This window comes from Zalophus californianus, chromosome 1 (genome assembly GCF_009762305.2).
Source record: "Zalophus californianus isolate mZalCal1 chromosome 1, mZalCal1.pri.v2, whole genome shotgun sequence".
Taxonomy (NCBI): Eukaryota; Metazoa; Chordata; class Mammalia; order Carnivora; family Otariidae; genus Zalophus; species Zalophus californianus.
Genome location: NC_045595.1, coordinates 139,346,298 through 139,362,508, shown reverse-complemented (window position 1 = coordinate 139,362,508; position 16,211 = coordinate 139,346,298). Strand labels below are relative to the sequence as shown.

Below are 16,211 nucleotides of genomic sequence, written 5' to 3'. Positions count from 1 at the left end.
AATGGTAACTCAAAAGAATGTGCTGGACATTTCAGATGCTTCTGCCAACAAATGCCACTATCTTGAGGCAAATAGGGATTTTCGGGCAGCAGTGTTATAATAATTTGCCAATTATGCCTGCTTCAGAACCACTGCCAAAACAATCCAACGACTTTTCATTCCACTACTGTTGACAGGACAGCTAAGGATTTCAACATTTCCTTTTACAGTCTGAATAGAAGTTCTCTGCCTTGGGGACTATAACAATATTTGCCATCATGGGGCGGGGGCTTGGGGGTAAGTAGGTGCTGGGAAGGATTTTAGAAAGAGGGAGAGAAAGAGAAATGCTAATGGAAGTAAACAAAGACAAAGACTAAATAAAATGAGGGTTATTCAAAGTGTGGGTTTTGAATGCCTGCAACCAATTGATGTTTGTTAATGAATCGGAGAACAAATCTTTGAAATTGAGGAAATAAATTTTTAGAAAAAAAGACTAAAAATACACTCTGCACAACCCACCCCCCAACAACAACAACAACAAAATAGCTGTAGGTTTTAACTTGAATACCAACCAAGGCATCTTAACTTTGGGTCTTGAGACAGACATGAAAATCTGATTATAATAATATTTATGGTGTTCATCATTCAAAGCTTCTTCCCAAAACAGATTAAAAAAATAAAATTGTAAAATTGAAAAGGCAAAACTTGAAGAGATGTGATAATCTCCTGAGGTGTTCATCAGGGAAAGAAAAAGAGAAAATATCAGAGAAAAGAGCAAAGGAAACAGAATAAGGTAGGACAGTATTTTTGAAAACATGCTCCTCAAAACTTTCTGGGACCCATTGCCATTCCACAGGGGGCACCTCTGAGACCCCCCAAAAAGAGGAATCCAGAGGCACTCCCATGTCCACTTCAATCTTAGTGGCCTCACTTCTATCTGTTTTACATTTTGGGAGTCCAAAACAGATTTCAATAGAAGGAAAGGGTCTGCTATTGGAAAATAAAATGAAATAAATACTTGAACAAAAAACTGCAGAAGAAAATGAGCCATTAAAAGTTCTTGAGCAGGGAGTGATAGGGTCAAATTGTGCTTTAGAAATCTGGCAACCAAATGCAGGATGGATTAGAATAGAGTCAAGCTCAGATCAAAGATTCCAAATAAAAGGCTATGGCAAAATTACCCAGAGGAACAGAATTAGAGACTTGATCTAATAATATATACCTGTGAAAATGGAAAGGCAAAGGAGTTCATGAACAATTTTTAAAGAAGAATGAACTTTAAGTTTGACATCTGGGCATTGGGGTACAATACTAAGCCACACATAAATTTGGTACTGCTATGCTCTGACAGTTTGTGTCCCCCCAAAATTCACATGCTGAAAGCCTAAAGTCCAATGTGATGGTTTTAAGAAGTGGGGACTCTGGGAGGTGATTCGATAATGAAAGCAGAGCCCTCATGAATAAGATTAATGCCTTTATAAAAGAAGCACAAGAGAACCCTCTTGCCCCTTTACCATGTGAGGATATGACAAGAAGTCTGTAACCCGGGAAGAGGGCCCTCACCTGACTATGCTGGCACTCTGAACTCTGAATTCCAGCCTCCAGAACTGTGAGAAATACATTTCTGTTGTTTATAAGCCACCCAGTCTGTGGTATTTTGTAATAACAGCCTAAACAAACTAAGAAAGATACCATATAAAATTATTTGGCAAGGAATTTAGATATATCAGAACTGATGGATTTCAGGGATGATGACTGGAACCATAAAAATGCCACAGAGAACTCCAGGATTTTGAAGATGCTGAATGTGAGTGGCCATTGGAACACGGATATATATGAACAGCAGAAAGAAATACAAAACTGAATCTTGAAGAAATATCAGGGATAGCAATAAGGATTTGGAAGTCATCTTCATAAAAAGAGTAGCTAAAATAATACAGTCAGATCCCAATAAAAGAAAAGATCAGAATCAAAGCGCTCAAGATCAAGATCCAGAAAATGCCTACATTTAGAGGACAGAATAAGAACCCAGAGAGTCTGCCCTCAGTTTATGATCAGGTATTCATTGACAACATTATTTGAGGAGCTTAAGAGAATGTCTTTTCTGGTTTTAGGAAATTTGATTATTCATATATGAGGTCTGAGGTGTGCATCTATCAGTTTAATCAAGCTTTTAGATTTCCTAAGACACTAAGTATTCAACATCATGTAGTAGTATTTAAAAGTAATTAATTGTTTTAGTCCAAAAATATGGTGGTCTGAAACAGAATCTTCAATAAAGATATATTGATGGATGACATACCCATACACCAAATAGAGTCTCAAAAACCAATACTCCCATGGGCAAGGGAATAGCCAAGTTTGTTGCGGTTTCCAATGAATGACATCAGCCCCATGTAGGTTTCAATCAAAATGGGTTCAGTTAACACCATCAGTCCCCTTCCTCTTCCAGATCCAGTGGAATTCTTGTGGGCATTCTGGATAGCTGGAACAAGCTTAGACGTGAACCCAGACAACTGAAGAGGAAAAGAAGGCACAGAGTTAGTAAATGTAGAGTAGGTCCAGGGACACTTCCTCCCCAGCCAGTCCTCACCAAAGCTGACCACTCTCCTGGGGCTGCAACTATCCTTACTTATATAGAAATCATTTCTCAGAATTGTCAACATGGCTTGTTAGTCTTTTAATAAATTAATCAGTCAATAAATTATGTACATAATGAACTTATCTGCCACATCCTGTTTATTTTTCATCCTTCATAATTTGTACAACATTAAGAAGTCACTTTAATAAATATTTGCTGATAGTCTATTATGAATCAGACACCTGTTGGGTGCTGCTGAAGATTTAATGACAAGTAAGTTGTAGTCTCTGTTTCCAAAGATATGATACTATAATAATCTAAGAAATGAACTTTTTTTTTTAAGATTGAGAGATTCTTTTTATTTTTTAAGATTGAGAGAGACAGAAAGATATGGTAGGAGCAGAGGGAGAGGGATAAGCAGGCCTTGGTGCTAAGCATGGAGCCCAAGGAGGGCTCAATGCCATGACTCCAAGATCATGATCTGAGCCAAAATCAAGAGTCAGATGCTCAACTGACTGAGACACCCAGGTGCACCTAAGAAATGAACTTGTATTGATTATACAAAGATTGTGAAAATAAACAGCAAAAGAGGCTCAAGATGCTAAGAGAACACAAAAGAGGGAGAAATCATATGTAGTGAGAGGATCAGAAATGACCTCAAAAGGAAACTCTTGAGATAATCTTTAAAGGGCTCATAGGGTTTCATTAGGTGAAATGGGGTTAGGAAGGGCCTAGTCAACAGCTGTTGTTTTTTTCCAACCCAGCATCCTTTCCACCAGTTGAGATTCTTCTTCCAACAAGAGTACCTTCTTTGTTCTTTGAAGAACCACCCTGTCCCATTTAGCCCACATAGTTTAAGTGGCGCTGACTTTACCATATGGCTCAGGCCTAACCAATTAGAGGAGTCCATTTCTCTGGTCACAGAGATTGGTTCAGGATGGGTACATGACCAATGTTGTTATAAAACTGATAGAATACAAGCCTCCCTGGAGGTATTCATGGTCATTTTGCCACACACAGTGAGAACCTGACTGAGAAATAAGCCCACAAAAGTGAAAGAACTAAGATGTAGAGAAAGATGAATTCTTGACAAAGTCATGCAGATTACTAGATCAGCCGACCCTAAACTTTTAAGTTAAGTGACTAAAAGAAAAATTCCTTCTTTTGGTCAAGCCAAGTTGAATTGGATTAAGAGGAGGGTAGTTCAGGGAGCATTCTAAACAGAGAAACAAGCAAGGAAATGAAGTAGGAAAGCTCATATCCTTGTATTTCCAAAAAGCTCTTTTATTTCCATGATTTCTTTCTAATATAGATGTATTAGGTAGGTCAAAGAAAGTACCACCATTTCCATGTTAGAAAACCAAGGCTCATAGAAGGTAAATGACTTATCCACAGTAACTCCGCTTTCTGCATCACAGTAAAAAAGAACATTGGGAATAAAATCTTATTCACAGTGAGATCCAAATCTGTTTCCTAGGCAACTGACCACTAATCTAAATTAAGACTCTTATCAGAGCATATTCCAATATCAATTCAAATTATTAAGCATACTTATATAAAGTGATCATTGTTCTTCCCATTTGTCCATGAGGACACCAATCTTTGCTTTAAGAGACTAACACAAGAGTTACGATTCACTGATGACAGAGAAGCCTGTAGTCCTTTCCCCATGATACAATTTTCCATATAGATTTTATGCTGGATTCTTAATTTTATATTGCTCTTGAGCAAACCACTTCTTTATTCTAGTCTTAGTTTCCTTATTAGTAAGAGAAAAACTTTTAAAATTTAGAATGTATCTACTATTGCTAGTTAACCTAACCCATAAGCCAAAAAAAAAAAAAAAAAAAAAAGCCATGCAAATAAAACCTCTATAATTTTCTAACTGTGTGACATTGTAAATTCATTTCCCCTTTTTGGAGCCTCTGTGTGTTCTTTTGAAAAGAAGCACTGAAATCTATGGATTTTGGATAATATCAGAAATTTAAAAAATAGTGACTGATGATAAAACAACATAGTTTTCTGGAGTACCTCAATATTTCTAGGTTTTCAAAATAAAAAGATATTTTTGTCTCTACTTTTCTTTTTTTTTAAGATTTATTATTTGAGAGAGTGCAAATGTGAGCAGGGGGAGGTGCAGAAGGAGAGGGAGCAGGAGAGAGAGAGAGAATCTCAAGTAGACTCCCTGTTGAGTGTGGAGACCGAAGAGGGACTCAATCCCACAACCCAGAGACCATGACCTGAGCCAAAATTAAGAGTTGGACACTTAACCAACTGAGCCACTCAGGTGCCCCTGTCTCTCTACTTTTCTTGAAAGTTATATTTAAAGTAATTAAGTAATACCAAAACATTAATTTTAAAAAATAGACTCACTTTCACTGAGGCTAAAGAATGTAATAACACAGAAGTAGGGTTTTGCTTGTTCTCCATGAGCTTCAGTCTACAGCAGCAAAGACAGACAGAAGGTACTTTTTATTACTATTTGCAGTTCCAGCATCCTCTTTGAGATCTTAAAGAGAATCTAAATATTGCCGTTACTGAAGGATACAAACTATAATTATACAGCCTGAGGATTCTAAAAGGAAGAACAGCCTTCCTTTCAGCAAACTCCACCAGTGCTTTAGTTGATTGAATAAGAAAAGCAGAAAGAAGTGATCTTTCTTCAACTTCCAAAAGAGGAAAGCAGAAAGGAAAGAATAAGTTAATAACATGGGCATTTAATCACTATTTTTTAAAATATTTTATTTATTTATTTGACAGAGAGAGCAAGAGCACAAGTAGGCAGAGCAGCAGACAGAGGGAGAGGGAGAAGCAGGCTTCCTGCTGATCAGGGAGCCTGACGCGGGGCTCGATCCCAGGACTCTGGGATCATGACCTGAGCCAAAGGCAGACACTTAACCAACTGAGCCACCCAGGCGCCCCTAATCACTATGTTTTAAAATCATAGAATCTCAAGGTCAGAAGTGATCCTGAGCTTATCAATTCACCACTCATCTATTGTTATGCCTTGCTACATCTTTACCAAGAAGCCACATACCTCTCCATGGACATATCCGATGATATGGAACTCACTGCTATCTAACCATGTCTACTTCATCACTGTATAGTGGGAAAATGCTTGGCATTAGATGCACAGGGCCAGGTATGTTTCTTTGCCCTATCAGTTACTGATGGTTAGACCCTGGATAAAACCATATAATCTCACTGAGCCTTAGTTTATACATCTGAAAATGGGCAAATAATAATGTGATCATGATAATAATACTAAATGCCAACCTCATCAGATTGCTGTATGAATTTAAGTGAATTATTCAAAAATATTTTATAAAGCATATTATTCATAATACAAATATTTTCATTATTTATAGGCAGAGAAGACTTTAACTTCCTTAGTCCCATTCCCTTCAATTCTATACTTGGAACGCCAATTGACTTAATATGAATCATAGGCTCCATAAAACTATTTTTTTAACTCTGATATGAGCTTTTTTAAAAGTAACAGAGTTCTCTGGATGCCAAAGGATACATCAAATTCTACTCAGAAACCATGATTTCAAAAAACATGGCTTGAGAATCAAAGTATCTCCCCCAAGATATTTATCGGTTATAAAGGGAAAAATACTGACTTTGCAGAGGAGAAATCCAGTATACACCATTTTAAACAAGTGATTAAGGTTAACACCACTAGTAATAAGACATACAGGCATCGTAAGCCTACAATGAAGACATAACATCATTTCTATAGTATCTGCACCAAAAAAGCAGACCACAATTTAATGATGAGAAAACATCAGGCAAACCCAAATTGAATGACATTCTACAAAACAACTGACCAGTATTCATCAGACATGCCAAGATCATGAAAACAAAGGAAGAATGAAGGATGTGATGAGCCCTGGGTGTTACACACAACTGATGAATCATTGAACATTATATCAAAACTAATGTACTATATGTTGGCTAATTGAATTTAAATTAAAAAAAAGGGAAGAATGAGAAACTGTCACAGTTTGAAGGAGAATAAAGAGACAGAATAACTCAATATAATATGTTTTCATCGACTGGATCCTGGGAAGACAGAGGACATTAAGAAAAACGAAAAAAAACCCAGTGAAATCTGAATAAGGCCTGTAGTTTACTTAATATTATTGTACCAATGTTTATTTCCCAGGTTTTGATAACTATATTATATTATGTAAGTTTTTAGAAGAATTTTAATGACAGGTACATGGAAACTTTATCATCTTTGCAATTTTCCTGTAAGTCTAAAATTATTTCAAAATAAAAAGCCTTTAAACTGGATTGAAAGAAAATCCTATATATTAGTTCCCCAGGGTTACTGAAGTTTTCAATTGATCAAGGAGAAAAGTTCCAAAGAAAACCAGGTGCAAGATGACACTTTTACTTTGTTTTCCTTATCTCTATATTTTTTAATATGAACCTACATCAAAATTATACCAGCATTACTGAATTTTCATTAAGACTGTATTTTCTGACATGAATTACACCAAGACAATTGGGTTCACTGAAGAATTTTCCATCTGAATGAAAGAATTTATAAATTTTTCCCTTTTTTCCTGAAAAATTTCCATTGAATGAATTCATGTCTATACAATTAAATTAAATCAAAAAGTTGATTTTTTTGTCCATTCCAAATTTAGTCATTGTTAAGTTTTCTTCTGAGGATATTACTTTTAATATTATTACTTTCCTGAGTGTGATTTTAGTTGTTAATTTAATTTTGTGTTTAACCTACTAACACTAACTTTCCTCAGGCCAAGTTTTGCTTCCTAATGTCAAAAATTATATGCAATTCCTGTTTGTTTATTAGCTATGTAAGGTTACCAGCTGTCATTTTAGTTTTAGCTGCTTTTTCTATGTATATATGAGTTATTTCTATCAATATTAATACTATAAACTCTCTATGTCACTAAAGATTAAAAAGCTATAAAATTATCCAAAAAATATTAATGAAGCACCTACACTATTCACCAGACATTTTCTAAGTGCCGTGACCAGAGAGGCAAGACAGGCATCCTGTTCCCGTGGAGGTTACATTTTTGTGGTATGAGAAAAAGTAAAAGTAAATATAGGTGATTTTGATGATGAGAAATTCTAGGAGAAAATAAAATGTGGAAAAGGGTAAATTAATAGGATTGAGGGTTATTTTACATATTGAATTCAGGGCACAACTTTCTGAGGAAGTAAAACTTGATGTGAAGCCCAAATGATGAAAAAGATGTAATCATGCAGAGAAGGTATACCAGGGAGAAAATAAAAGCCCCTGAACAGGCTGTGAGGTAGGGATGAGCTTAGTTTATTCACAGAATAGGGAAAAATCCTATTCAGCTAGAATATAGTGATTAAAGGAAAGAGATTGAGATGAAACCTTAGGCACAGAGCATCTTTTTTTTTTATTTTTTTATTGTTATGTTAATCACCATACATTACATCATTAGTTCTTGATGTAGTGTTCCATGATTCATTGTTTGTGCATAACACCCAGTGCTCCACGCAGAATGTGCCCTCTTTAATACCCATCACCAGGCTAACCCATCCCCCCACCCTCCTCCCTTCTAGAACCCTCAGTTTGTTTTCCAGAGTCCATCATCTCTCATGGTTCGTCTCCCCCTCTGATTTACTCCCCTTCATTCTTCCCCTCCTGCTATCTTCTTCTTTTTCTTTTTTCTTAACATATGTTGCATTATTTGTTTCAGAAGTACAGATCTGTGATTCAACAGTCTTGCACAATTCACAGCGCTCACCATAGCACATACCCTACCCAATGTCTATCACCCAGCCACCCCATCCCTCCCGCCCCCCACCACTCCAGCAACCCTCAGTTTGTTTCCTTAGATTAAGAATTCCTCATATCAGTGAGGTCATATGATACATGTCTTTCTCTGATTGACTTATTTCACTCAGCATAACACCCTCCAGTTCCATCCACGTCGTTGCAAATGGCAAGATCTCATTCCTTTTGATGGATGCGTAATATTCCATTAGGCACAGAACATCTTGTGAGCCATATTAAGGACTTTGGATTGCAGTGATTTTAAAGATAAGTTCAATAATGCATATTTTTTGTTTTTTTGGGTTTCCGTGGGGTTTTGTGGGGTTGTTTGTTTTTTGTTTTGTTTTGTTTTTTTTTACAATAATCCTTGCTATTGCATGGAGAATTTACTGTTGGGGTCAAGAATGGAAGCAGGAAGATTAAGAGGAGTTTGAAGGTCACTTCAGTAGTCCGGGCAAGAGATGATGGTGGCTTGGACAAACAGAGCAGTGGAGAACATGAGAACTGCTTGACAGGGATACTACTTGGAGGCAGAGTCATAAAAATTGCTGGTATAAGTAAATATAGGGGATGAAGAGAACAGAGGAATCAAAGATGATACCTAGATTTTTCATCTGAAAAAATGGATAGAAAGTGATTTCATTACTAGGTTGGGAAAACCTCATTGAGAGAAGGGCTTGCATGTGGTGAGGTACAGGGATCAAGGATTCTGTTCTAGATGTGTGGTTTGAGGTGTCTAACCAGTAAGCCTTTTAGTAATTTCTAATGGTCAGCTGGATACATGAGTCTGGAGCATGAAGAAATAAAGAGATGATAAGTCCATGTCTATAGTCAACAATTCCAAAATAAGAATTACAGATCCTGAGGTCAAGAACAATATTCATAAAGTGAAGTTAATAGCTTAAACAAGATAGGATATAGGGCAGGGATTAGAAATCCTGTTTGGGGATCTAATAGATAAACTGAGGGTCCAAGTGTTTCAGAGATTTATCCAATGATAAATAACCAGCAAGCAACTGAGCAAAGTCTTGGACCCAAGTCTCCTGACTTAAGTGTTAAAGTATTCTCTTCTATAACATACTGCTATTATGAGCAGTAAAATTCTAATATTTAGAAAAGGATTTATGTTCCTTATTTTTCAGAAGGGATAGAAAAAAAAAATTATACCCAGTAATTTTCAAACCATGTTCCTTAGAACACCAGATTTCCTCATAGGATGGATGACAATATAATTTATCATCCAAACCAAGATTCTTTTGAAAAGAAAGGAAGTGTAGTTATTAACAATGTTGGGACAACAGATACTCCTGAGGGTTTGGGGAAAAGATGTGGAAGGCAAGCAGGTAACATACTCCAGTCCCTGCAATCACATCAATTAGAGCTGCTCTATTTTTAACAGTTTTATATCTTTGGGTTTCAAGTAAGATTTTATTTTAAAAGTCTTTTGTATCTAAAAAAATTTTTGAAAAATACTATACTAAGCTTGCCTAGCAACCTCTAGCTCTGACAGTCTATTCAATCCACAAAGATCTATATTGTCTATGTTCCTTTTCATTTTTCAAAACCAAATGCAAATCCTATCTCTCCCACAATGTCTTTCCATCTATTCAAGGTAAAAATTAATATTTTATTCTGTCAAATTTCATTTATATCTCCACTTAAATATTTCATCCGGTTTCTAAGAATTAGAGTCACAAGTGCGGCTGTTTGTCTAAATAAGTAAACCAAGGTTTCTTTACCTCGGGACTATTGTTATTTTGTGCCAAATAAATCCTTGCTGTGGGGGACAATGTCTTCTATATTTCGGGATGTTAAGCAGGCTCAATAGCCTCTACCCATCAGATACCAGTAGCATCCCCACATCAGGTGTGAGAACCAAAAATGTCTTGAAACATTACCAAATGCCCCCCAGGAGGTAAAATCATCCCCTGTTGGAAAGCACTGAACTAAAGGAAGTATGCATGATGTAACATGAGTATTGAGATTAAACAGATCCAGTCTTAGGTTGCAAATATGGCACCTATTAGCTGTGTGACTGTGGGCAAGTTATTCAACCTCTCTGAATTTTATAGTTCCTTGTCCATAAAAAAAATATCAATAACATCAAATGCAGACGGTGGCTATAAAGATTAAACCAACTTTAATAATTGAAGTATTTGTGTATAAGCTCTCCATGTACAGATACACATATTCATGTATTTCAGGAAAAGCCGGGGAAGTGGAATGAGATGAGGCTGGAATTTGGAGTCATATTGCAAAGGCCATTAAGGAAGCCTATTACCAATAACCAACAAATACTGTCAGTAAATCACTGACAATATCATCATCAAATTATAACTTCTTGAAGACCAAAATGCAATCCACCTCAACATTCCCATTGCCAACACTCTCTGGACTGTCAGGATACCTTTTCCTAGATCAATAAATGTCTTTAGATTAGATGACTGGATGCATCTCCAGTCCTCATCATAAGCTTCATTCAGAGAATCCTCTGTGTCCTCTGCATATAAGTGCTGGAAAGAAAAAGTTGACACTATTTCATACTCAATGAACTTGGCATTGCATTAGAGTCAGATGCATTTATTTCTAGTCATTTTGATGAACCCTCTAAAAGAAGGAGGGACCACGAAGACAACGTGACAAGCAGTACATTGAAGGAAAGGCAGACAAAAGGCTAAGTCCCCAACCTGGCTCTTGAGCATTTCAAGCACCTGAATGAACTCAATCTGTGTGACAGGAACGCGGTGTCATCTGATATGAATGCCACCCGCCACATACTTTTCTCTAAAAGCTTTTATACACCCACCCTTGGCTCCTTCTTTTATTTCAGTCTCAAAAACAGAGGGTCAAGTTTTAACAACTCGGATTACATAGGAGCCGTATGCTGGTTGGGGTAAAGTATAGCAGTGTGTGTAGGTGGGTGGGTGTGTTGGAGGTTGGCGCGGAGTGCTCAACGTTCTTCTTGACTTTACAGCAATTATTTACCAGCTGAGTGACTGGGCTCCTGGGTTGCTTCAGGTGCTGTCTGCCAGCAGTTCACTGCCTAGAGTCTCAGTTTTCCTTATTACAACCATAACTTGCTTCCTGTTTACACTGGGGAAAGAGACCAGGTTTCATGCCTGCAGGCCCACATTCCTCAGCAGAGCAGGTTTTCCAAACCTTCAGGCTGTAAGTTTCCCTCTGTAGGAAGTGAAGCATGCTGGGATAAAGAGTAAGTCCATCCAAAACCCAATCCTGGAAACCACTTGAAAAGTCACACAGCTGGATAGAATGTTTCTACCACTCTGGCACATTTTACCTGGAATTATCTTTATGGAGACACCTTGATTGTGGGTATGTTCAGATGTGTAGAGAGAAAAAGGAGGCTGAGACAGAAGCTTCTTTCCTCCAAGAGAGGTTCCTATACATCCTAATTTGCAACCTCTTCCTATTCCATTCCCCCAACACTCCCCTGTCAACACACACATGCTTAAAATTCTAGCTAAAATTAGCTACTCTTTATTTAAGAACATTTCATATACCTTGGTAATTTGCAGGTTCCCACCAACTTTCTTTTATTTAAAATGTCTTTCCCCCATCCTTTGATGCTTAAATCACTCATACTTTGAGTTTCACTTCAAATGTTATCATACCTGTTAACTTTTGGGCTTACTTGTTCTCTCTTCTGGACTCCCACAGAACCTTGTGAATCCCTCTATATGCTACAGTCTTAGCATATTAAATTATAATTTGTTAATTACTTTTTTTTTTTTTTTTTTTGCTTTCTCCCTCTACTCTCCAAGTATCTGGAGGGCAAAATCTGTTTTATTCTTCTTGGTATCCCAGCTTACTAGCACACTGCTCAGCATGAAGTATTCAATGCCAGGTGGGTATTCAATGAGTATTTGTCAAATTGATGTGAAGGGAAACTAAGGAGCTAAGGATGTAAAGTTACATTTGATTGCTAAAACATCAGTTCACTTTCATAATTCCCTTGAAAAGAAGGGTAAATATGCCAGAAAAGAATAAAAAGGATTGGTCTGTAGATCCCTTTGATTTGGTCATAGAGCATTCATGACCCGTTCACTATTATTCACCAGCTCTGGCTGGGTCATTAGTTCCTCCCAGCAAGACTGTCCACACATCCTAAGAACCCGGCAAGGCAACGGTTAAAACAGGGGAAATGAGACTACAAATTACTAATATAAAGTGGATGAAACAATCGAGGATAATTGAGTCACGTCATAAGTATAATATATCACATTCCATCACATCACACACACACACGCACACACATGCACGCACAGAGTTTGCTCAGGTTTATACCCATTTCCCTGCTTATTAGCAAATTGTTTAGGTGTGGAAATAGAGCATTTTATTGTAATACCTTAGTCAATTCACTTAATCACTCTAAGTATCTTCATTTTAAAAAAGAGATAGCTATCTTGACCTCACAGGGTTTTTGTTAGTTGAATTACATGAAAACATACAAACTGTAATCAATAAATATAGTCTGATTACATAATATTACATGAGATTATTTTTATGTCTTGTAACAAGAAAGTCAATGCCAAAAAATGATTATTTTGTATTTTCACAACTGTTTTATATGAGTAATGCAAAGTATATGCATACACAGATTGGAACAGGTTGGTGAGGCTCAGAGATAAGCAAGCATGTCTGGAAAGAGGCCATTTGACCATCATATTTGCCAGATGTAGAATGCCATAGAGTTAGTGAGATGAATACAAGAAAACATGATGTATTTTGATGCTGCGTTATATCAACTTTATAGTACTGTTTTTATTTTTATTTATTTTAAAAGACTTTATTTATTTATTTATTTAACAGAGAGAGACACAGCAAAGAGGGAACACAAGCAGGGGGGAGTGGGAGAGGGAGAAGCAGGCTTCCTGTAGAGCAGGGATCCCAATGCGGGGGCTCAATCCATGGACCCTGGGATCATGAGCTGAGCCAAAGGCAGACGCTTAATGACTGAGGCACCCAGGCACCCCAACAGTAAATTTTTTTAGATCAGTGTTAAGAGACTTAGAAATAATATGAATTTGTATTTAAGTGCAATGAATGTTTCCATTAAGGCTCTTTCCTACAGTACTGGCCTGACCAACCAAGCCCATGACTCAGCTTTGACCCAAAGTTGTATGATCTAAAACCTTTATCACCAGTTCATCTTTCTCTCTTGAGCTTCAGACCTAAATTTCTAACTGCCTGACAACTAACTGATCCACATGTTCCATGGAGGTGTCAAACTCAACATGTCCTACACTGAACCTCCAAACCTACTCTCCTTTCAGTTTTCCCCACTGAAATTAATGGAATCACCATCTACCCAAGCCAGAAACCACATCATCTTCAACCTCTTTCTCTCCTCCACCTACTACTATATCCTGTAAGTTACCTACTTCCATTAATTCAGTGTCTTGAATATCTCAAAATTTATTTTCTCTCCATTCCTACTGCCCTTAACCTAAGCCCTTATACCTATTATTTGAACCATTATAATCACGATGGGAATATATAAGATTAAACTCCACAAACTCCAGCTAAAATAAATTACCCCGTGTCTAAGAATATTCCTTGTACCTTCATGTGCCTCCACTCCTTGTCCTTTGATCTAAACTTCTGATTTAATCAATTTAGTACTCATTTAAAAATCTTTGCATTTTTATCTACCTCCTCTGTTAAGCAATGCCTTCCACAAAGACATGAATCTTGTCTCATTTATGTTTGTATCCTGAACAATAATACCTGTACTTTGTAGGTGTCAGAAAATATTTGTTGAATAAAGAGATCCCAGGTGCTATACAAGGAAAGGCTCTGAGTAAGAATAAATTTGGATTTTTTAATGTATTTTTTTAAATAAGTTATTCCATTAGATCATACATAATTTGAAAATTTTGACTATGTGTAACCCAGCTCTACAGGATTCTTTTTCCTTTGCCATAATAGATTTGCTAAACTGAATTAAATTGCTTCAGGTATTTAGTTTAGTTATGCATTTTCCCCATATTTTTCTACTTTTTCCCATTTCATTTATAAGGGGAATGGAAAAACTAGTTTATATCATCCTTTTAAAATCTTATGTTATGCCAAAATACTCACATAAAAAGGAATTATATGTCCACAGAATTATCTTCCTTCTTATTTACTCATTTACATTAATATAACTGAGTATTAATCAAAGCCAATCTTGGAAAATATCCTAAACACAAATAATATTGTGACATAAAAAACAACAACAAAAGAGAAATTAAGACTCAAAGAACTGGATCAGAGTACTCATCATCTGACATCACAGATGGAGATCACTTGTTTTCATAGAGAATCAGGACTTGGGGTGGCCTTTGAATAAGAAATAGTTTGGCAAAAGAAAAACGCCAGACTGTTGCCAGGAAATTAAAAAAAAAAAAAGCTTTGGAAGAGTAGTTTAAGGAGAAAAACCATAAAGGAAATACACTTGACAGATCCACAAAATAGTTTGATTGACTGAAAACCAACCAACTGAACAACCATTCATTATACTCACATCCACACATGTGTGCTCGAGTGCCTACACACACACCTGCTATTCTTACTCCCATCCAACAAGAGCTATATAAACATTGAGTTTTCCCTTTAGCCTTGACTAATAGGAAGACTTGTGTAAAACTAATACTCCATTCTACTAACCACATTCATGGTATTTGGGAAATAATTATCCTATCCCCCTTTTGACATTTTATTTCTTATCTTCCTTTTAAAATTATTTGATTGTATTCATACGTATCAGAATAAATCAAAGTACCATCAAGAATTAGAGTAATGCAGTGCCATTTCTCGGCAGTGAATAGAACTTATTCTCTAATCCCTTACCCTGAACGTTTTCCAGCAAAGGACACTCAAGGAGTAAGTACTTAATGCATCAGGTATGAGGAATAAGAGACTTGGCTCAGGAAGTAATGGATGTAATAACCAAGGCAGTTGGTATTTATTTTAACTTACAATAAAATACAAGGACTATTAATGCAAAAATACATAGTATTTTAATGGCCAGAATTAGACTGCCTTTAAAGGTGGGAAATGGTTTTGGAAAAATACATTATTAAGCATTTTGGGTTGGATTAGCAGGTGTTTAAAAAAAAGAAAAGAAACAGATAAAATACTCTGAGCTGTTAAGAAGAAGAAAAGAAGGAGGAGAAGAAGGGAAAAAAAGAAGAGGAAAGAGAAGAAGGGAAGAGGAAGGGCAAGTGTTTGGGGAGGAGCAAAGCAGGATCCAGAGGGGAGGAGAGAGGATTATGAAGCAATGTATCAGAGTATTATTATTAATAAGGATTTTAAAAACAGGGAGAGCTGATATTCCCCGTGAAGTTTGGACTCATTATTATGATGTAAATTCCCACTCCATTTCCCTGAAGCCCTCAGCAAGTCTACTCTCACATCAATGCCTTTGTGTAAGTGTTTTTGTTGTTCTCATTGGTTTTCATTTTGTGCTGTTTTCTTGCTTTGGATGGTAGAGTCAGGCTAGGGGCTGATGTTGAAGCTTGGGCTGCAGCATCGTGAAATTGGACTATCACATGATCCATACAATGAATTAACTTAGTGCCTGCAATAAGCCAGAGGTACACCTTGAGACCATAAGTCCCTGAGGATGTTTGCATAAATCTTTTTTTAATGTTTTCTTTTTTTTAAGATTTTATTTATTTATCCGAGAGAGAGAGAGAATGAGAGAGAGAGAACACGAGAGGGAAGAGGGTCAGAGGGAGAAGCAGACTCCCCGCTGAGCAAGGAGCCCGATGTGGGACTCCATCCCGGGACTCCAGGATCATGACCTGAGCCGAAGGCAGTCGCTTAACCAACTGAGCCACCCAGGCACCCCAC

The 16,211-nt window shown here is 36.9% G+C and overlaps 1 protein-coding gene across 2 annotated transcripts in view; it reads right to left on the bottom strand.

Moving 5' to 3' along the window:
- Window positions 1–913: 913 nt before the first annotated feature.
- Window positions 914–16,211, bottom strand: part of TPRG1 (tumor protein p63 regulated 1) — a 207,885-nt gene continuing 192,587 nt past the window's right edge. For both annotated transcript variants that reach the window (XM_027581960.2, XM_027581959.2), the window contains one exon: window positions 914–2,495. In XM_027581960.2, coding sequence (XP_027437761.2) covers window positions 2,301–2,495 — 195 coding nt within the window. In that variant the 3' untranslated portion in view covers window positions 914–2,300. The remainder of the gene's footprint in view (window positions 2,496–16,211) is intronic.